Source organism: Gambusia affinis, linkage group LG14 (genome assembly GCF_019740435.1).
Source record: "Gambusia affinis linkage group LG14, SWU_Gaff_1.0, whole genome shotgun sequence".
NCBI classification, from domain to species: domain Eukaryota; kingdom Metazoa; phylum Chordata; class Actinopteri; order Cyprinodontiformes; family Poeciliidae; genus Gambusia; species Gambusia affinis.
Window position 1 is genome coordinate 25814399 of NC_057881.1, and position 22253 is coordinate 25836651.

At 40.4% G+C, this 22253-nt stretch overlaps 1 protein-coding gene across 1 annotated transcript; it reads left to right on the forward strand.

The window, feature by feature from the left end:
* Positions 1 to 9029: 9029 nt before the first annotated feature.
* LOC122843947 (1-acylglycerol-3-phosphate O-acyltransferase ABHD5-like) lies at positions 9030 to 13221 on the forward strand. Its single transcript, XM_044139103.1, has 7 exons — positions 9030 to 9209; positions 9919 to 10001; positions 10089 to 10497; positions 10969 to 11120; positions 12414 to 12525; positions 12611 to 12791; positions 12876 to 13221. Exons 1-7 carry the CDS (start codon positions 9166 to 9168, stop codon positions 12993 to 12995), a joined length of 1101 nt encoding a protein of 366 aa, XP_043995038.1. The 5' UTR covers positions 9030 to 9165; the 3' UTR covers positions 12996 to 13221.
* The last annotated feature ends 9032 nt before the right edge of the window (positions 13222 to 22253 follow it).

Sequence of the window (22253 nt, forward strand, 5' to 3'; positions counted from 1 at the left end):
CACTCTTCCAAATCACATGAAAATTGTCACGGAGAGTTTGAGTAATCCTGCAGACAAAAAAAAAAGATGTACACATGTAGGTGAGCAGACGGAAAGAGCACTGAAAGCATGTGTAATATATAGGAGGAATCCAGGTATCCCCACTTGGAACGAATGCATCTAGCAGCAGTATCTAAACCGACAGGCACAAGCCAGGGAAGACAATGCAGCAGCAATTGTTAAACGTTGTGCTTACATAATGAATTGCAATTAACCCAGATTTTCCTCAGCACAGCCCCCCACTCCACCCCAACTCTCTATCCAAGTGGCCAACTACACACTGATAAGCAGAGTTTTAATGCATGCTCCCTGAAATATTACAATATCGCATCCAAGCAGTGTGCAGTCGCCTTATTTCATGAGCTAATATTGCAACAGTGACCGCGGTTTGATAAATCATGCAGCTCTACTATGGACTAAACTGACTGGGTGTTTCAGTTGCAGCCGGCTTGATGCCGGTTTATTATTTGAAGAAAAGCACATACACTACTAATTAATGTAAGTGTCAGTCATCTAAGCACAAACTAATGGCTTCTTCCTATACATTTGTATCAGGCTGCCTCTGCAGATGGACAGATACCGGCAGTATAATTAGTGGGTTTGCTCCCTTCGATTAGTAGATGACCACTGTAAAAGTGGCTGGTAACATTTCCAGAGAAGAGTATTAAAATTCTAATAGAATTAAAGCACAAATGAAGCTAATTCCTCCCATGTTTCCCCATAAAAGCACCATTACTGCACTCACTGTAAAAAGGTTTCTAATCGACTCCTCAGGAGGAAGTAGTTCTTCAGAACGGTGGTCAGTGAATTATGCAGGACTACCTGGTCACTCCTCACTTGATCTCAACCTCCGTCCTGCTGAATATCCCTTTAAGACCTTCACATCAGGAGGTGGATCAAGTGTCTACAAATCAATACCATCCATTCATGCACTCGCATGATCACGCATCGTCATGTAAACGTGCACATTAACAGTCCGTTCGAGTAATGGCTCTGTGAAATACATTTTGTCCTCTGGTTCTTCGGTCCAAATTAAAATGTGGCAACATTAGAAAACAAAATTCTGATAATCCCTGTATTATCTAACTGTATCACAACCATACAGTTTTCCCAAAAAAGAAGAAATCTTTCACAACAGTACCACAAAATATTGTGATAAAACTTTAAATCCATATTACTTCCATCTCTCTCCCTACAATAACGTTAAATGTCGAGTTAAAGGGCATTTATGCAAAGCTCTGAATAACAAAATGTACTCTTTGTAAATTCTTTGCCTAGTTAAGAAATGCGTTTTATCTTCAAGGGACGTTAAAGGCGAGATTAAGATTAAGATTAAGAGACAAGCAGAACCACATGATGTCAAGCTTGGAGAACAGAGCAGCAGAAATGCTGTCCAGACAGAGCTCTGCATCGTAGGGCGGAAGTGAAACAGATAGAGGTTATTATATTTATGTCTATTAATTGATTCAGCAGTCAAACTGCTCTTAAATTGTAAAAACTTTCATGATCATGTCAGATCATGACCAATTCAGCACAAATTACGTTTTGTTTAAAAAAAAAAACCCACGTAAATCAAGTTATATCTTCATTTATACAATTACTAAAAAAAAATAAAAAAATTCATTCATGGCAGACGGGGATCACCAATATAAATAATAACCCAATAAAAGAAACATTAGGCACTCAGATCAGTCAGACATGGCAGCTACGATGACCTGTGGGAAAACGAGGAAGAAGAGAGTCGTTGGAGGAGAGGGAGAGGAAGAAACTAGCGGAGAAAGCGAGACGGTGAGCCTGGACATTATAAATCATGTCTGCTGTTGGCGCCGGCCACGTATCCTAGCAACCAGACAGACCCCCTCCGCCTCTCCTCCATCCTCTCTCCGTCTTCCACTAACAGCCTGGCCACTCTGATTACCCATACTGCACCGGGCCATGCCCTAAAAACTCCTGACAGAGTTTGGTTTGAGCTTACAGCTTGATGACAGATCGAGGCGGAGTTAGCGCTGAGCAAATCTAGCAGGAACTGACCCCAGATCAGTGAGCTGGGAGCAGGTAACAGACACCAGTCAGGATCTCTCCCTCTATACTGGTACACTTAGATGAAAAATATATATCTTATTTCAATGTAATGCAGCACTGGCAGATATTCATGCAAGAATATGAAGGCTGACCATTTAATTGGCTGAGTTTAAATGCTAACGTTAGCCTAATGAGGGCAAGAAATGAACACAGCAGATTACAAATGAATCAAAAGGTCTGTCCTCTAAAACTAACCGCACATGACAAAGTCAGGTAAATAACGACACCATGTTGGACATTATTAATGTCCAACATGACAATGTTTTCCAACTCCATTTGTCCAGGCACTGATCCAGATGCCGATATATGCACATATATTTCCACTTAATTGCAGAGAACATCAAGTCCCTCATGTGGAGGAATTTACATATTATCATGCCTACTCTGATGGAGAACGCCCACTGGCAGTGGCACACATCAACACAATGCTTTTCTTTTTAAAAAAAAAAAAAAAGGTACACCCTCGTGGAGCTGAGTGAGAAAAACCACTCCTTCATAAAAGCGAAGCATTTCAGGTTTAAATTTAGGAATCATCTTTAACCAAAATCATAAACTTCATACTACTAAGGCTGGTGGATTAGCAACAGATTTTAGTCATTCATAGCTTTTTGTTACATAAAATGGTGGAAAATAAAGATAGTGCTTCAGATTAACACCCCACATAATTCAGAACACATCACCCCCAAAATGGTGGTGGAGGCATCATGCTGTGGGGTGGGGTGCATTTGTTCAGGAAAGCTAAGGAACTTGGTCAAAGTCCATGTGAAGATTGATGGAGCCAATTACAAGACGTGAGACTTTGGCAGAACAACAACTGAAAGACATAAAGCTAACATGATAAGGAGTAGCTATGATCAAAGTATGCTCATCTGTTAGGATGGCCCAGTTAAAGTCCAGACCTAAATTCAGTTTCTATAAGACTTTGATAAATCAAAATGTCTCCAGATGTGCAAAGCTAGTAGAGCATTACCTCACAAGATCTGTAACAGCAGAAAAAGGAAGAAGCTATTCCCTCTAGTGGGGCTGAAAACAAAGGCATACCGTACCGCTACAAACAAAAACAAACTAATGACAAAATGTGAAACATTTCAAAAGGTATTAATTAATTCCCAAGGCACTATACCCACGTAGTTTATACAAGAGATGGTGAGCAAGAAATGAAAGAGAAATGACTGCAAGAGTTAATTTTTGTGACTCAAATGCAATAAATTAGAAGAAAACAAGGCAACATAAAATAAATGAATTAAAATTATTATTCCTCCCTGATAAAAAAATAAAAATAAAAAAACTAGTTCCAGTGGGCTGAAGAGTCGGACTGAAGGACTGCAGATGACTGGCTGATTTAGTGATAAATCTTTAATCTGGGTAGAGGAGGCTGAAGCCTCTGTTAGTTCCCGTCCCAATGAAACATATTAGGATGACTAACCGAAGACAAACAAGCAGATTTCCTGAAATTGATGATGCAGGGCCGCGTGTCGGATAAATAAGTAAACAACAGTCATCACCTCTGCCGGGAATTAAGAGGTGGACACTGAGATTTCAAAACATGTTTCCCATTCTGTCAAATGAAAGCAAAGTTGGTAACCAAGGTATGTGCATAGTACCAATGTTTGACTAGACAATCAAAGACAAAGGCATAATGTCTTTCTCTCTCTGTAGAATAGCTAATGTAGCTCATTCATTATGGTTATGGATGTCATATGTTCCTCTCTTTGTCATGATGGTGGCACTGCAGCCGTTCTGCTCAACGGGACCACGACACTCAGCATTAGTCAGCATTATCTCATCAGCCTGTCAAGGTTCATTTTAGTCCTGCAGATATTTACCTTAAAGGCCTTTCAACCTGATAAAAGTCAGGGGACGATATAATCCGAGCAAATACCCCGATGTGTCTGTAAATCTGCTTTTCAGGAATCTCTCGTGTTATTTTTGTTAACATGCGAGCTAATCATATTTAAATTGGCATGTTTTCCGATGTCTGCATTTGTTATTTCTGCTTTCTTTTATTCACTGGGACACATTTAATGGAGCCCGACTGGTTCCTTTTTACAGTGCACATAAATATGTTTACATGAGGGTCATAAAAACATAACATCCTCAAACAGAGCAATAAAATGTCCAGCAAGATGTTTACATCTACTTATCCTGTTTCTGAATGTCATGTTTTGGTGATTGGGGATGATTTTGATACAATATTTATTGGCAGAAGCAGTAAAGTTCATTTATGGTTGGTTTTCTTATGTATAGTCCATAAAGTTTGAAATGGGGTTGAGGTCAGGGTTCCTTTCTTTGTTCCCAAACTAGTCTTGATAAGATTTATTTAGCTAATTGTTGCACTGAAACATAAAATATTAGCCATATATCAACTTTTTAAGCAAAACTGAGATTCAGAGATGAAAGGAAAATAGTCAGGATGCTCGTGAATCACCAAGCATCAAAAACACATAAACTGGAAGTTGCTGGAACCCAAGAGTCAACCGTCTAAGATGAATAAAGTTTGGATTGAGGGAGCGCCAACCAAGAAAGAAACTCCTGCTCTAAAATAAACCATCGTGAACAAACCAAAAGCCTCCTAGAAAAACATTTTATGATCAAACAGAGTCTAAACCGTTTGGCCACAATTACAAGAACATGTCCAGAAGAGTGGAGGGGCTTTCATTTTCCTCCTCCCCCCATTAAAAAAAAAAAAGAAGAGGAACAGTGCCCCAACTTTCAAGCATAGTGGTGGTAGAGTCATGCAGTGGGACCATTGAACTGAACAACATTGTCAAACACACATTCAAACAAACACAACCAAACATTAAGCTTCTAAAAGAGCCCTGGTTCTAGATCTCTAGAAAAACATGTGGAGCAAGTTTAAAAGCTGGACAAGAACAAACATTTTAATTTAACTGCTGCAAAGAAAAATGGCTGACCATCCAGTCAGAATCTCATCAGTGCCAGCAAAACCACGTGGTCCAAGTCTACCTTCTTTAAGGACCAGAAATATAAAGTATTCATGGGATTTGTTCGTTTTTGACCTTGTGTGGACAACAGAATCATTTTGAACCTTGGTTTTGAAAAACACGGAAATTGTTTGCAGTTTTATCATCCCACCCAGGAAAAGGAGAAATTGAAATAAATCATTTAAAGCAAGAAATACATCCGTGTGATGAATTAATGTACGCCAGTGAGCAGAACTGTAGAACTAAAGCAGACTTTCTCAACCAAGTTGATGTCAAAATGTTTTGTTCTCTCTGCCAAATTTTACCAGAAAAAACATGAGTGGAAAAATTAGAGAGAAACTGCATTTCAAATCTCAGCTTTTAGTAAAAAAAACAACCATGAAAACCTGACCAACAATCCTCATAATGTTTCTCCATGATATCACAAATGCATCAGCAGTTACTCTCCTAATTATTGCATGCTAATAATCCACACAACCCAAAATTAAACATTACTACTTTTACTGCCGGATTATAAACAGGACTTGGATCCTTCATACTAGATTGCACTTGTTTGTTGAAATTTAAAGTCAATCTACTGCCAGACCACAGGTTACGAGTGTTTTATCGCCGGGTGGTAATGCGTAACCTCAGGCTTGTTTTCAAGTTCTACCAAACAATAAGGAGCTGCTGCCTCTCTGCTGCAGATTTATGTCGTCTCCTCACTGAAAGCTTGGCTCAGTTACTCGGTCCGCAGACAGCTGAAGTCTCACGCTACCTCTGCCGGTCCACGGGCCCGACCGAGGCCTCGCCGTCTGCTGGCGTATGAAATTTCTGAGCTCTCAGCAGAGTGAAGGGATGGCGAGAAGAAGCGTGTGCATCAGTGGGAGCAGAGGAAATGGAGCACTCAGGAACCACTCAGCCAAGCCACAGTCTGAGAGCCGCTGGAAGTGGGCGGTGGTGTGAGAGGAAAATTGTGTTAGAGGGAAGAAGCTCAGAGCAGCCAGAGAGTGAGTGGTGCACTGCTGGAGCGTGGCTGCGCCCCCTTGTGGACCAGAGCCGGTAGCTTTCGCCTCCAATTCCTTTTTCTCTCCAAACTGACAAAAATTCACTGGGATTTGGGACATTTCAGAGGAGTGAAACCAGGTAAATAACTAATCTCTAACCTGCAAAAATTAATCTACATTCATATATTATAATATTCTGGATGATCAGATTTTATATAGAAATTAGTTTTTGCGAATAAAGATTTGCAGTGCCTTGCAAAAACATTCACACCTCGAGTCTTTTTCACATTCTGACATATTATGGCAGCATAAATCTATCCATTACAGGGGTTTTATGTAAAAGATCAAATTGAGAAGATCTGACAACTAAAAATCAAACTGATTTGCTCATTTCCATTCAACCTCCATGGTTCAGTACTATGTAGAACCTCCAGTAGTTTCAGGTTAGGCTGCCAAGTTGAACTTAGTGAAGAGTCGGACCAAGGCAACTCTATGAAAGCCTCACGTAACATTTGTTTGCGAAAGTGAGTGCTATTATATTTGATTTCACAGCATAGATAAATTAAAAGATTTTAAACTGTTTAGAAGTTACATTTAAGAGTTAAAAGAACTGGCAAATTTACTCTGGAAGTGTGCAAATAGTCATCTTCACAGTTTGACTGTTGTGTAACCATAGCAGCAATCTGATGCTATGGGTTTAATCTTTGTGTTTGAGCTCCGTTTGTTCACCAATACGTGCCAGCAAATCAGAACCCAGTATCACTGATTGCTTTTAGCCAGTCGGACTCGGCCTCCTGTCACCGATTCCACCAAACCTGTACCGAAACGCTGTTAGCGGTGGGGATGCGGGGCCCCTGAACTACATTCTGCTTACGGCTCTGTAAAAACTTGGGCCAGCCCTGAATTAGTGCAAAACACCCTGACTGCCTGAGCAGCAATTTTCAGGGTGTGACGCAGATTTTCAACTGGATTTAGACCTAGACTTTAACTGGGCCACTCGAACACATACACATTGACTTCACTGTAATTCAACTGCACACTTAAAATGTACATAATGAGTGAAATTTTGTCAAAAAGCTTCAATAATGAATTTAAAAAATAGTTTAAAAAAGCTGTTTATTAAGCAGTTTAAAAATGAATAATAATGATTATCCTTCTTATTTTCTGTGACCAGTTTGCAACAGAAAATAATCCCCACTACATAAAACTGCCACCACCTTGTTTCTAGGTAGATGTAATGAGTCCAGGTTGATGCACGGTGTAATTTTAACTAGAACACTTTCTTTCACACCTACTTGATTTCAAACAGGAGGTTTCTCTCCATAATGGCGTTTCGCTCCATCACATAAATTCCAAATAAGATTTCTTTTAGGTTTGCGGCTGCAATGTAGCACAATGGGAAAACATTCAAAGGATATAAATTACCCTTCACAGGCACCGTACAAACTATTATGCTGCTCTCGAAGACTCCAAAAGACACAAATTACTCCTAAATGTCAAGTCAGCACACGGCGACGAGAGAACTATTTCTTGAAGGATACTCCTGAGCTTTTCAAGGATAACACGTCCATAAATCTATAAGATAAACCCCTCCATCCCACTTTTAAGATTTAATGAGATTCAGTGCAAGTGTAGACGTTAAATAAAGGAAGAGGTAAGATAAAGGTGAATTTTTCCTGTGGCAATGTAATCATACTGTACACTCAAGTGCTGAAGGATAATAAAATAAATTAACTGTGTTTAATCTCTGCCTTATCTTAAATTAAAGGAGGGGGGAAAGAAAGATAAGGAAAGGTTCAGGTGAGCTGCCAGGTATTAATCTATAGATTTCGTTTGAGTTTGTTAATTACACACGACTCTGAAAATATACAGAGATTCATTTTTAGGCTAAAAAAAACCCCCATACTGAATCAATCCTTAAGTCCTTGTCTGAATTAAGGAATTATCAAATGTGCAATTTTGCACAAACACTAACATTATAAAGCAGGAAAGTCTTCATACAGGCCAGAAAACAAACAAAAACGCTTTAACCTTTTCACATGTTGTCACAAAAGCAATCAAAATACTTCAAAAATATTTCCCTGGAATTTTATGTGGCAAAAAATTCTGTGACAAAAACTCTGTTTAGTACATTTTTATCTACTTTACTCTGATACCACTAAATAAAAGTCAGTGCAACAAGTCCCCATCTATGTCAAGCTGTTCTGAGGTTTCAGAGGAGGGTATACAAAACAGCTATTAGGCTAATAGTTAGGAACACTAACCTAATAGCCACACTTTTCAGATTTTCCTCAGTAATAGTTTGAGGACCAATAATGTACATTAAAGTGAACCGTACCAGTTAAACACGTGGCTGTATAAAATACTAACTAAAAATGTTATGATCAAGTTAATATGAAGAGTAATTTATTGGATGATGCTACATAACGTAGTGGCTGCACAAATAAATTTCTATTTACCCACTCATTTGAACGTAAATATACTTTACTGTTCTTTCCTTGCTTTTATTTTAAATTATCTTTTGTAAATAAATTAACTTATTGTTTTCTCACACGACGTTCTATAAAGTCAAACTCAGCTCAAAGTTTCTGCTTATAAAAGGGTGACTAGGTTCGAGGAAAATGTACATACTTTCACGGACAAAGTATCTTTTACAGGCAACTGTAAATTTTAAAGTGAAACATACATTTATAAGACTTTTTTTTACTTTAAATATACATACCGACGTGTACGGAACCACTCGAGCTTCTCGTTTCCATGATAAAAATAACGCATTTTCCTCGACGAAGTTAATTAGCTCACCTGAGCAGCTTTTGGTAACTAGTTGATGCTGCCTTCAAATACAGTCCGACATAGAATTGAACGAGCAACCCCTCAAATACCGCCTCGCGCCAACTATAATAAAACGTTTTATCATTAATTTATTTATAGTTTTATTATTAATTTATTTACATGTCCTTTACGGTTATACACTTCTGTAAGTCTCGTTCTTTTTAGTCGTGTTCGGCTACACAACTACTCCATAATTTTACGGCAGGTACTTGAAGGCATCACAGTAACTTTTCAACAGCACTGTTTCGCTTGACCACAGCTTTTCAGACCACCAATACATAATGCGGAGGATGGCGGAGGAGGTCCAGCCTCGAACTGAACAAAGGTTAGTTATTTTTCATTGTCTGTTTTTTGTTAATTTATTCAAAGTGAATAGATATTTTTGTTGGAAATGCGAAAACCCTTGGACCGTAAATGTTGTATTTGATCCTTATATGATTCCTTCAGGATCAGCACTTGCCTGAAACTTTGACCAGTCTTACTTGAAGTCTGTATTTGTTTATATTTGGTCCCTGAAACATTTCCAACTTTCTTTCAGTACGAGATTATCATATTCAATATTGTTTATTTTGACAAAATGCTTTGTTTTAACCCAGTTTATGGTCTTTGCTAAAGTTTACTCTTGTTAAAACTGCTTAACTAAATCTCCCAACTCTAAATTTTATTGTTTTCAATGTTTAGTTTCTAAAAGTATGGCAGGCCGTCGTAGTATTTAATACGCACCCACCTGAACTGTCGGGATTTCTGCTAGTGTTGAGTAATTTTAAAGAAATATGTCTATTTGGTAAAGAAATTCAGTATAAAATTTACAATAAACGTTACTGCTGATGAGTTTTGAGACACCTCAGAGCAAAGTTTCGTGTGTTTTGCCTGCTGTTGTCAAGGTTTTTTGTTGTTGTTGTTCTTGTCCAGAGATAACCAGGGAGCACTGATAACAAAAAGCACATGGACAAAGTTCAGTGTATGGTTTTTGTTTGTGCGTACTCTCCTGTCCGCCTGCTGAGCTCTGTGTTTTCTGTGTTTTCTGACTTCAGTTCGTGGATAGCAAACTGGCTCCCCTCCTGGTGCCCCACTTCTCCAACTCAGCTGAAAGATGCAGAGGAAAAAATGCTCAAAAGTAAGCAAAAAAAAAAAAGAAAAAGAAAAGAAGAAGTTATGTTTCCTCTACTTTTCCATGTCTTATTGTCCCTTCTCTCTGCTGAAGTTGTGAGGCGACCCTACTCCAGGCAGCACATCCGCATATCCAACGGCAACTACCTGTGGACCGTAGCCTTTTCCAACCACCTGCATCCGAACTCGTCATCTCTCCTGCCGCCTCTCTCCCAGCCCAGGACGCCCGTGGTTCTGCTCCACGGATTCGGAGGAGGCGTCGGCCTCTGGGCCCAGAATCTGGACGCGCTGTCCAGCTGCGGACCCGTCTACGCACTGGACTTGCTGGGGTTCGGCAGGAGCAGCCGCCCCCAGTTCAGCACCGACCCCGAGGGGGCCGAGGAGGAGTTCGTGTCGGCCTTGGAGGATTGGAGGGAGAAGGTGGGCCTGGAAGAGATGGTTCTGCTTGGACACAACCTCGGAGGATACCTGTCTGCGGCCTACACGCTCAAATACCCAAACAGGTGCTATTTCTTTTCAAGATTATGCTTTAGTTAACTTAATTTAATACATTTATGAAGTAACTGCTAGCAGTGGGCGATATGGACCTAAGGCTTTGTCACGGTATTTTGTGCTACTATCGATAGCATTAAAAGTGACAATAAGAACTATGTACCACCAAAACAACTTGAAAAACATATTTATTTGTGATACTCATCTTTAGGACACCTGTTACATGAATTTGTATCATGAAACTGCACACAGTAACTGCATTTAGTTATATTTTCAAATTTATCAATATTGTCTGATGAATAAACAGAGGAGAAAATAGTGACACTAACAATCCCAACAGTTTTGGAGTGTTTAAAACATTGCTAACTGGAATTTATCGTGACAACGATGGATCACAATTTGTATGATTATAAAAAATTTATCGCGATAAACGATGCGATAAATACCCAACCCGTAGTAATACAGTGTTTCTGCTTGTGCAGGGTGAGACATCTGCTGCTGGTGGAACCGTGGGGGTTCCCGGCCCGGCCAGACAACCCGAACCACTACTCCATCCCGGTGTGGATCAGAGCCATCGGGGCCGTCATGAGCCCATTCAACCCGCTGGCTGGTCTCAGGCTGGCCGGACCTCTGGGTCAGAACACACACACCTTTACAAACCTACACATGCACTTGAACATTCCTGGGACCTTGGTGTTTTTATTGTTTTATTGCATGTGTTTTAAAGTTTAGGTTTATTACACAGACGATCAGATTACAGCTCCAAACATACATGTACTATTTCTCCAGTTCCTATTACATAATTGGGGATCAAATTAAAAAAGTCTGATCCTCAGTAGGTCTGAAAAGGGGGGAAAACTGCATAGCCTGTTATACTGAGGTAACAACAAGAACAAAACTAATGTTAGTCCGAAACCTAAATCCATTTCAACAGTTTATATAGGAATTAAAAAGGAGAAAAAAAAGGGGCAATTGTGAAAAGAAAATGAAGAACGGGGAAAAAAATAAAACAAGGCTATTTCTAAATAATTTAGAATAAACTATTCTGCTGAGAGACAGCTCTGTTAGCGGAGGAAAACATTCTGGAGTGTTCCTGGTTTTCCCAGAAGTGGACATCCCACGAAGTTCACCTGGGGGTCAAACTGTGTAAAGCCAAGAAGAATTGCAAAAAGCCATAGTGCTGCCTCTCAGATCCACAATTTAGAGAACAGAAATTTCTTTATTGTCCTACAGTGATGAAGTTCTGTTGCGACAGCAGCAAAGTGACAAGCAATCAAAACAAGCTGGTTTCACACAAAGATAAGAGGATAAAATGTATATGAACAGAATAAAGAATAAATGCATGTCAAGGACAAAACTTAAAAAAAAAAAAAAAACACTGTGCAGTTTTTAGATAACACAGAGCCAATGGAATGTGTTACTGGGTAGGTTAATTTAAAAACAATAACAATATTTGCAATAAGTGACTAAAACAACGGTGCAACAGCAGAGATGTGGAGATACCATAAAAAATTTAATTTAAACTGAATAAAAATTGTGCAAATTAAGGAATGTATGTAAATATTTGAGTTTTTTTGGGATCATTGATGGTTATAAAGTCTAACAGCTGCTGGGAGGAAGGATCTCCATTAACGCTGCTTTGTGCGCTTAGGATGCAGCAGTCTGACAATTCAATTGCAACAAAACAAAACAAAAAAAGTATTTTTTTGTGGAAAGGTTGTCACTAACAACGAGTGTAGGTTTTCAATTTTGTATTTGAAGAAAGCCAGAAACTTTTAGATGAGACCAAGTTTCAGCTGTTTGGCAGTAAATTGAGAGGAAATCAAACGATGCACATCAGCACAAAGTCCTGATATTAAGCTTACCAGCATGGCGATGATCTGGGCTCGACTTGGTGCCATAACATCCGGACATTCTCCTCCCTCAGGTCCGATGCTGGTCCAGACTATCCGGTCAGATTTCAAGCAGAAGTACTCCTCTGTGTTCGATGACAACACGGTGTCTGACTACATCTACCACCTCAATGCCCAGACGCCAAGGTGAAAAACCATATTTCTTGCCCTCCTGCCTGTGGCTGTTTTAACTCCATTCAATCCCTCAAACTACGATGTCTCTGCGCGTCAGTGGCGAGACGGCCTTTAGGAACATGACCATCCCCTACGGGTGGGCCAAGAGGCCGATGCTGGAGCGGATCGATGGGGTCAGAGCCGACATTCCCATCTCCTTCATTTACGGATCTCGGTCCAGCATCGACAGCAACTCTGGATATGCGGTGAAGAAGACCAGGCCAGATGCGGAAATCGTCGTAAGTTGTCTTTCCTCGGCTTTCCGCTGCAAAAGCCTGAAACTTGATGTCAAAAACCGATTCCCGGGTGTCTGTGTTTGTCAGGTGATCCGAGGCGCCGGCCATTACGTGTTCGCTGATCAACCAGAGGACTTCAACCACACAGTCCTTCGGATTCTCGCCTGGACAGAGCGGAAAGGCGCAAACGACGAAACAAAGCGGTGAAACGCTGACAGAAGACTCCCCAGATTGACCAAAGCTGAACCCATTCCACTACTAGAGAAAATACCTTCTTTATCATGCACTTTATTTGTACGAGAAAGACCCTTGACAAACTGGAGGCTCTCATCACTCCAATTCTTCCAAAGCCGACTTCTCTGGGCAAAAAGTTCCAAGGGTTATTTGAAACATTTCTTGTAAATAAATGTGAAATTTATTTGATTTCTCTGTACTTGCCGATGCTGTTTCTTTGAATTCTTTTTTGGGCAGCTCTCCTGTTCAGGGAATTTGCTATTTTTGATGCAGGCAGGATAAACAGAATGAGGGAGGGAGGGGAATATGTGGCAGAGTTAAACGGGGCAAAGGGGGCCGCTGACATTCTCAGGAAGCATTCTCACTTCTTTGGAACCATGGAGTGAGCACGGCCAGCAGATGGCGGTACAGGGACGTCACGCTTTGCAGGGGGATCAACAGCAAATTGTAACACAAAGCAGCAGCCCTCATATTGAGCTGAGTGACCCACTCAGGAGACCTGGACAGCGATGCTCTCTCTGAGCCCGTTCGACACTCAGCCCACCGCTAAGTCACAGCTGCCGTGACAGAATCGGGTCAGAGGCATGTGTCGGACTAAAAATAGGCCTGTTCGAAGAGGCTTCGCTGTGATTTAAAGAAACTCTTGAGTCTGCAGAAAATGAATGGGTCAAGAAAGAAAATGAAGTTGATCTTTTCGTTGGGGGACGTTTGAGCGTCACTCTGACATATCATCTGGGACATGTTCTATCTCGTCTCGTAGTCACTGGTAAAAGGGAAATAAGAACTAGCATAGCTTTTATTTTGGTAGATTTTTCATAAATAAAACAACAACAAAAACAACCAAATGAAATGGCTAAATTACAAGAAATCATTAAAATGCACTTCAATTGTGGCTTGTTTTTATATCGTTTTACATAAATCAACTTAATTACATGAATAAAATAAGTAGTAGGCTCCACTTTTACTTTATAAGTAACAGTTAACATTAAATCTGGTCTGTATTACACGTTAAAAATAAACTTTAATGACTTGGTCAGTAACTTCTTAAATCTCTAACAAGGTGGAATGTAACATTTTTCCAAAAAGAAAAAAAAAAGCCTGATAGGATGTGCCGTTTGGCAAAAAGCTCATTGTTAGCAATTTGACTTTAGCATTAGCGCTAACGCTAGGCCAGCTAAAGTGGGATACAAACGTAAATTCTTGATTCAACACACATTTTCTTAAACACAAGTGTTGCGTTATTTCTTTGCCATGTCTAATTTGTATTCAAATCCATTTAAGTGCCAAAATACCATATGTGTTGTTTGGTAAAAAGCTTAGTTTGCTAGCAAGTTTGACTTTAGCAACAGTGCTAACGCTAAGCCAGCTAAAGTGGTGTAAATTCTTGATTCATAAACTTTCTTAAACACAAGTGTTACAGTAGTTTATTGCATAATTTTATTCAAATCCATTTGTTGAAAGCCAGAGTGATGAGGAAAATCTTGGTTCAAATATTCCAAACAGAATAAATGCACTTCAATTAAATGTTTTCCATGTGTAAAAATAGGCTGCAATATATTTTAAAGTTTTTCCCACATGTTTATCGGAAGTGCCGGCGGAGCATTGTGAAGCAAAAAAAGTGAAATAAAGTTTGGATTTCCATGCAGCATTCTGGAACTGCTTAGAAAATGGAAATGTGAGTTACTAATAATAGTAATCGTCGTGAATGTAATCATCCAAAGACCCTGAGTGTCTTGGCCTTCACCAGTTCCTGCGGCTCAGTTACCTCTGCCCATCTCTGTCACTCCTGAAACATCAACCCAGCCCGCCCCAGCTGTCTCCAGGCAACAGGGTAGCCACGGAGACCGAGCCTTTTGGATTAGCCGACCTGCAGGAAGTGATCCCGCGGTCGGACAAGGTAATTATGGGTTGTTTTCTTGAAGATGCTGGCTTGCCTGTCTGTCTGGCTGTTTCTCAAGGCAGCTCCATGTGCGCGCGGCCTCTTGTGGAGGAAAACGTGCGCGCGCAACGTACCCGGGCCTCCGTCCACATAAAGCTCACTTCAAAAGGCTGCGAGCTTTCCCCCCCCACATCTCCGTCTCTCTCTCTCCCTCTCTCTGTGTGTGTCTATCTCTGTCACCCACTCAGTCACATGATCATGAAATCATTTTATTATGAAACAGAAAACAAGCGAGAGATGTGACAGCCGCTTTCATGCTGGGCTTGGATATAATTGAAAGCACAGTGGCTTGAAATAGCCGCACATAAAAAGATGGCTGCAGACAGGAAGGCACACTGTTTTAATGCTGTTGGTAAACTAGAAACAGCTTGTAGGGAGATCTGTGCTGTCAGGCCACTAATAAGGCCGTAATCGTTTATGTTCCGAGGTTTGTTGGCGGTTTTCAGTCCGCATTTTCTCACGTACGGAGTCCGACAGAGTAAAAGTATTCACACCTAGGACTGGGCGATATGGGCTTACATTTTTATCACGATATTCTGTAGAACTATTGTGATAAAATAACGATTTATTATTGGGTTGGTTTTTTTTAGGCAAGTACATGGCACAACAATTAAACCCCCACAGACAAAAACATTCCCATTTGTAATGCGCTTCTTTAGGACACCTGTGATGTAAATGCATAATCCATTGAATAATATTTTCAAATTTGATATTTGTTGATGCGCTCATTAAACAAACAAAATGAACAATCCCACAGCAATATGGACAGTTTTTGGGGTTTTTGAACATCACTAATTGGACTTTATCGTCACAACAATAAATCAAAGTTCTTATCGTGGTAAGAAATTTATCACAATAAGTGATAAACGATACAATAAACGCCAAACCCTATTCACACCGACTGAACTTTTCCACATTTTGGTATTAGTGTGCAGTTTGCTTTGCTTTGGCGCCCCTATAATAAGATCTAGCGCAACCAGTTGCTTTTAAATCCCAACAAATTAGTACAATTACCTCCACTGCTACATTTGTGTAAATCTCTCTGGTTTGGTAGAGAACATTAGTGAACAAACAACAAACCATCTCATGGAAAGATGTGAAGTTATATTATTAAGCAACATCCCAGCGTTGAGCGTCCCTCAGAGCTCTGGTCAATCCATCATACAGCAATGGAATGACTTCAGCACAACCGCAAACCCACAGAGACGTGACCTTTGACCTTAACTAAACGGGCCGTGAAAGGGGAGCATTAATCAGAGGAGCAGTCAAGAGCCCCGTAACTTATATGGAGGAATGTGTTGAAAGGGCAACTATTAGCTGTTCTACCCACAGATTTTTCCTTTATGGAATAAAAATTTATAGTTTTGAGTTGTGCTGGAGGAGGTTGTCTACACAGATGAGAACAAAACTGGACACGCGAACCGCTGCGTGTGGCAGAAGCACAATGAAACACAGTGGTGGCAGTATCATGGTGTGGAGATTTTCTTTAGCAGGAATAAAGAAACTAGTCGGATTTGATGGTAAGTAAGAAATGTGACATCTAGACAGAGTACCAGTTTGACATTCAGAAAAAACTATCAATAAGGCAACACCCACAGCAGCTTTCAACTTTTTGTTTTACTTTACCACAGTAAAACTCACGTGGACGTTCAGACCAATTCACAAATTGGCGCCAACTGCAAAAGGCCAAGCAGAAACTTCCACCAACTAAACATTTCTTCATTGGGAAATATCTCTTGTCCTTCCAAGACGGTATCAGACATATATATGTGCATGACATGATCATTTTTTCTGTTTTGTTCGTTCTATTGTGTCACTTTGGCATTAAAACCAAGGATTTAGAGACCTGAGAAATTTGCGCTTTTAGAGCAAACTGTCGCAATGGATTTTATTTAGCGCTTTCAGAGCGAAGGGGGCTGAATCAAAAGCATGCCACACTGTTCAGATTTTTATTTTACGCAATACTTTTTTAGTCAATCCCTGTGAAATATGTAGTCATGTGACAAAATGTGAAAAACGTGCAAAGCCTTCCCATTTGTAAATTTGAGGAAATTGTTTCATTTTATAAGAATGAGAATGTTCCAAACTATACTTCTTTCTTCCTTTAAGATATTTTTTTTAATGTGACAATCATTCAGTCAAAGAAGCAACCAGAGTGACAGTTGCACAATATAAGAGACATCTGATGCACTAAGTCTTTTTTCCAGCCTGCATTTCCGATAAATTCACTCGTCACTGCACCACAGATCAAATAGCAACAGAAGAAGAAGAAATGTTCTGGGACATTATGCAGCGAGGGCACTTCACAGCGCCGCGCTGCTCTCAAATTACACCAAAAGGCGACAGACTCTCTTAATGATTGCAGCATTTAGATTCTGACTGAGTGCATCAGGAAAAGGCTAAACAGCCCCCACTGCCTGCCAGCTGGCTGCTTGTTCTGCGCACGATGCACGGCGCAGGAAAAAAAAAAAAAAAAGGGTTTGGATGGCGATGATTTCTCTTCATCTCGCGGGAGGAATGAAAGGAATCCGAGGAAGCGTCGACGCTTTTCTGTGCCGATTCATAAAGTCGAAAGTGCCCGCTGATTGGTGAAACCCTGCGGAGCTGCTCATTTCTTCTCTCTCATCGCTGAGACTTGCAGATCTGACTTTGGCCTCCGAGCTATGCTTCCTGTCACCGAGCACATTTCCATATTTGGCCTCGTTCGTCAGACCTCACATGCTTTAATCGAAATTGTTTCAATTTCCAGTTGAAAGCTAAAAGACTGATCTGCCTGCTCGATTCATTTTCCCTCCTCGTGTATTTGGGGGCGTTGTTGCGTAAAAAACAAAAAAGAGCAGCGTAACTAATAGGCGTTTCGGAGACAGAAAGGGCACAAATTCCTCCCAGAAAACCTTTCACAGAGAAGCTAAAGGAAGACATTTCGACTGAATTGTTACGTAACTCTACACAGGGGGTCGAAAAAGTAATTTTCCCCACATTTCCCTCCCTCCCACTTTATTCATTCGTTGTGTTTTTATGGGGATGCGACAAATTAATGGATGGATGGACGTTTTTAAGACCTTTTTATAAATAAAACTGAAAGGTGTGGTGTGCATTTTTCATCCGTCTGACGATGAAAAATGGAAGTCAGTAAAGAGAGGAAGTTGACGGCTCTACTTGTGTGACTTCTGGAGGGAACTGGTTGCTCTAGGATTTATTTAGGAACATTGAAGTAACGGATGGAGCTCAATACAGGACAATCCTGACAAAACAAACAAACAAACAAACAAACAAAACAGCCAGAGGCAGCGAAAGACTTGAGGCTGAGGTGGAAGTTTGTTTTCAAGATGGACAATTAGTCCAAAAATACATGCAGAGCTGAATTGCGTATAAGGACGGCCTAGTCAAAGTACAGAGCTAAATCCAGTTGAAATCCAGTAGCTAGCCTGTTAAATTATTGTTCACAGAATTGCTCCATCTAATCTCACTGAACTTGAACTTTAATTGAAAAACATCTGCCGCTTTAATTTAAATTAAAAATTATCTAGAAAGGATTGGTACACATGCACACCGCACTTTTAAGATTATCCTTGTAAAATTTGTTGAAAATTATGTTTTTCTTCTGCTTCACTATTAAGAGTTACTTTGCGCTTCTCTGTCAAACCAAAAGCAATCAATCTTCGTCAGTCGGGTTCTCATTTTTTCCGTTGTTAAATCTTTGCATTTGCCCTGTGACCGAGTTTAAATGTTTTCCAAAAAAGAAAGAAAAAAAAAGGTTTCAACAGCATTGTGTCCGTGTTAGCAGACACAATGCGCCCTCCCCCCCCTCCCACACACACACACACACTACATAGAAGTAAGTGAATAAACCTAATTTGAGAGTAATCTCCTAACCTTAACAGGGTGTATATACATTTGGGATTACTAGTGTTTTGTTGTTTTTGGCACCGTTCTGCTTCAAACCTCAAACGCCTCACTCTCCTCACATTCCTCTGCTTACGAACCACTGCTCAGTACAACAGATATGCATGTTTTTATCTTTTCTGTTTTCATAGCAGCAGTCGTCTTTTGCTACGTTCAATACGGAGCAATTAGACTGTGGCATCACTCTGCGGGCGTTTTCTTCTCACTCGGTTTGAGAATTCCTCAACATTTTCACATCTGAACACAGAACTTCATGAGCTCTGAGCGAAAGACCGACAGCAGGACGTTTTCACATTAGCGGTCGTTAGCAGGAGCCTGTGGACACGCGGCGCCTTGCAAAAGTGTGCCCTTCATGTTTCATCATGTTAAAACCACAAACCTCGATGTGTTGTTGTGGTTTTTACGGGGTGGACCACAAAGTGTTGCATGAATGATGCATCTTTTTTTCTTTTTAGATTATTGTGTAATTGTTTTCATTTGGTCTGTTTTAATACTTGGCTGACTCACAAGATGGATAAGCATCAATTTTCTAGTCTGGTCACAGATTTTTACATTGCACTTTGACTAGGCCATTAGTCATTTCATCTTGGGATTAAGATCAACTTTTTTGAGCTCTACGTCATGTTATAATGTTATTCCGTCGTTGTCGTGTTATTAAAAAGAGTGTGCTGAGTCAAACTGTATCATCGCTATTGGTTTATTCAGGATCACCAAACTTCCAGCTGGGGCTTCATCATAACAATCAGTATCGCCTGGACTACCTGAGCCTGACGCTCTTTTATGATGTCATCACAGGTGGCCATTTGTAGTTTTTAACCATGCGTAACATTAACACCACAGTTGTCAACAACATACCTGCTGGCTGGATTCTTTCATGTGTTTTTGAAAAAAATAGAAGGCCTTCAATCTCCATGGCAACCACTCAGCTGTGCAAAAACGCCTGGGAGGACCTAGCCCCGCCTCCGAGGACAAAGCTCCTCCTCGGAGATGTGGTTTCGGGCTTCCAAACGTCTGCCTCACAAAGCAGCCAGTCCCCCACTCGGCTCCTTCAGACTAGCCAGCAGCAATTAGCAAACGCCTGGTGGAACTGCGCATCAGCCGAGGTCATCACAGGAGCTACTTCAAAGTGAAACGCTGGTGAAAATGATGTTAAAGGGATCATAGAGGAGCCATGTTGTAATGACTTGCTGAGGGCGGAGTTTCAGACAGAGCAGGAGTTTCTTAAAGAGACACAGGCCCAATTTCAAAGTGTTAAATTAGGATGTCAAGTGGCATTTTTACAGTTTCTTGATAGTGCCATTTTATAGCACAATGTGGCTAGAAAATACATAGCACTTCCCCTTTAAAAAATGATCATTTTTGTTGCTTCCCCTGTTTTCTGTTTCAGTTTGTGACATCTTTTTGTTTAAGAAGTTCCATCTCTCGCTCTGGCTCGCGTTCGGGTCCCCGGCTCGCCCTTCTCTGGCAGACGTTGCGTTCTCATTGCGCGGCCCGAGCAAACAGAAGCTTTATGTTCCACTCTGGCTAAACTCAAAGCACAAGCAGACACGGACAGGCAGAGCATCAACCACACACACTTCGCACACCGAACGCCTGTCCTGGGGGAGATGAAGAAAAGTGCGTTGATGTGTGCAAGGCAGCTGCCTGGACACCAAAAAGTCAGCCTTGCTAGCATAAGAGATGACTGAGGGAGTGTTTCATCTGCAGCAGCGATGGCAGCCTGATGGCAGCTGTTAAGCCTCCACAATCAGCTCCACTGGCAGTCAGATTTAATGTCCCGCTGACAGACACACACTTCAAACTGGAGCCTAACCCACACACAGAACAAACACAGCGCATGCCGGCAAAACCGCGCTTTAGCAATCCGGTGGTGTAGCTCTGTTGTGAGGCGTTTCACAACAGCTATTTTTGTTGCAATTTATCATGGAAGCAATGAAAACTTTAATGCTCGCTGGAGACATATGAGCTAATGCCCATGAAAAAAAAAATCACCTAAAAGATTAAAGGACATAAGCGTCCTAAAGAAGATATTGCTGCGTCTCCAGCCCACTCTGTTGTCACATTATAACACAAACTGGACCCAACAGCTCCCTGTCTTCAGCCTGCAGAACCTGAAGCTAGCTTTGGTAAAAAATTTGGGTTGGACACGAACATTTCAGTAATATACAAAGTTTTCGTCAATAAAAACAATCTACAGTTAACACCTGAAGCTGTTAATAAAAGGAAAGTATTCACAAGTCTTCAGCTTTGGGAAAGCATCCTCAATTTGTTTATTTATTTTTTTAAAAATAGCACATGTGAAATCTAAAACTGGAATTGTGTGTGTCTGACGTACACATTTCTCTTTTTAGGAGTTTTGACAAAGGACAGAACATGGATGTTTTGAGCTGAAAGCCTGATAAATTAGAAAATTATCCCCTTAACCATCATTACACAAACCTACAGTATTACACAATCAACAGTACAATAAACAACATTTTTGAAATGTTAAAATCTGACAATCTAATGTGTATACTGAGGTTCTTTGAAGATTCCATCAAAGCTGACAAGAAAGTAGATAAGGTGGGAAGTAGTTGTATGAGTAGTTTCATACAACTACTCATAAATTGTTCTAAAATTATGCAGAGGGAAGAGTTCATACTTTATATAAGCTTGGTTAACATAGCTGGGCTTCAGGTATTAACCTATAAATCAAAGGTTAGTCCTTCAAACAATGAGAGCAGCTCTTGAACATTTTAAACTAGCTGAAATTATTAGTTTTACCCGTCAAATATGAAGGTCCAAAAAGGTACAACAAAGATGTCCACCATTTTGTAGTAGTTGCCAACTAGAGAACCAAAACATCCACAACTCTGGACTTTCCAGGTATTGTCAGTGGCTCGTGGTTGATAGTAATTGTGTCGGATCAACTGGTGCATTATTAAGTCAAGGAAGCAGCGACCAAATGTCTAAACAGAACAAACTAACAGGGGAATATTACCCTCAGTATCAAAGACATTGAATATATGCCCATTCAGCTTGCCATACAGACCACTGCACTAATGACAAGCCAGAGTTTGCAGTTTATTTGCCAGTTGTTATGGCAAAAACCTGCTCAGATATACAAATCATGTGATTTCATAGATGCATGTGATAAAACGTCTGAATGAGGGGGAAAAAATCCCACCACTGGATTTTAATCTACTCTACTACTTCGGGAAAATACTATCATGAATTTGGAGACAATCAAACAACCATTGGACGAACATCTGCTTTTTGTACATGCGGAAGACGTACAAACATTCTTTGTATTGTTTGCTCTTTTTTTTTTTTAAGCCCTGTGCACCTACATCTGGCTCCATAGTAGCTACATTGTCTCAATGTGCTTTGTCTGTAAAGTGGATTTT

What these genes read in the sequence shown, in the direction of transcription:
- LOC122843947 (XM_044139103.1), top strand. Translation starts at nt 9,166, where the DNA reads ATGCGGAGGATGGCGGAGGAGGTCCAGCCTCGAACTGAACAAAG. An exon ending in CAGCCTCGAACTGAACAAAG is followed by an intron (nt 9,210 to 9,918) that starts GTTAGTTATTTT and finishes TTCTGACTTCAG; the next exon opens with TTCGTGGATAGCAAACTGGC. An exon ending in GGCCAGATGCGGAAATCGTC is followed by an intron (nt 12,792 to 12,875) that starts GTAAGTTGTCTT and finishes TGTGTTTGTCAG; the next exon opens with GTGATCCGAGGCGCCGGCCA.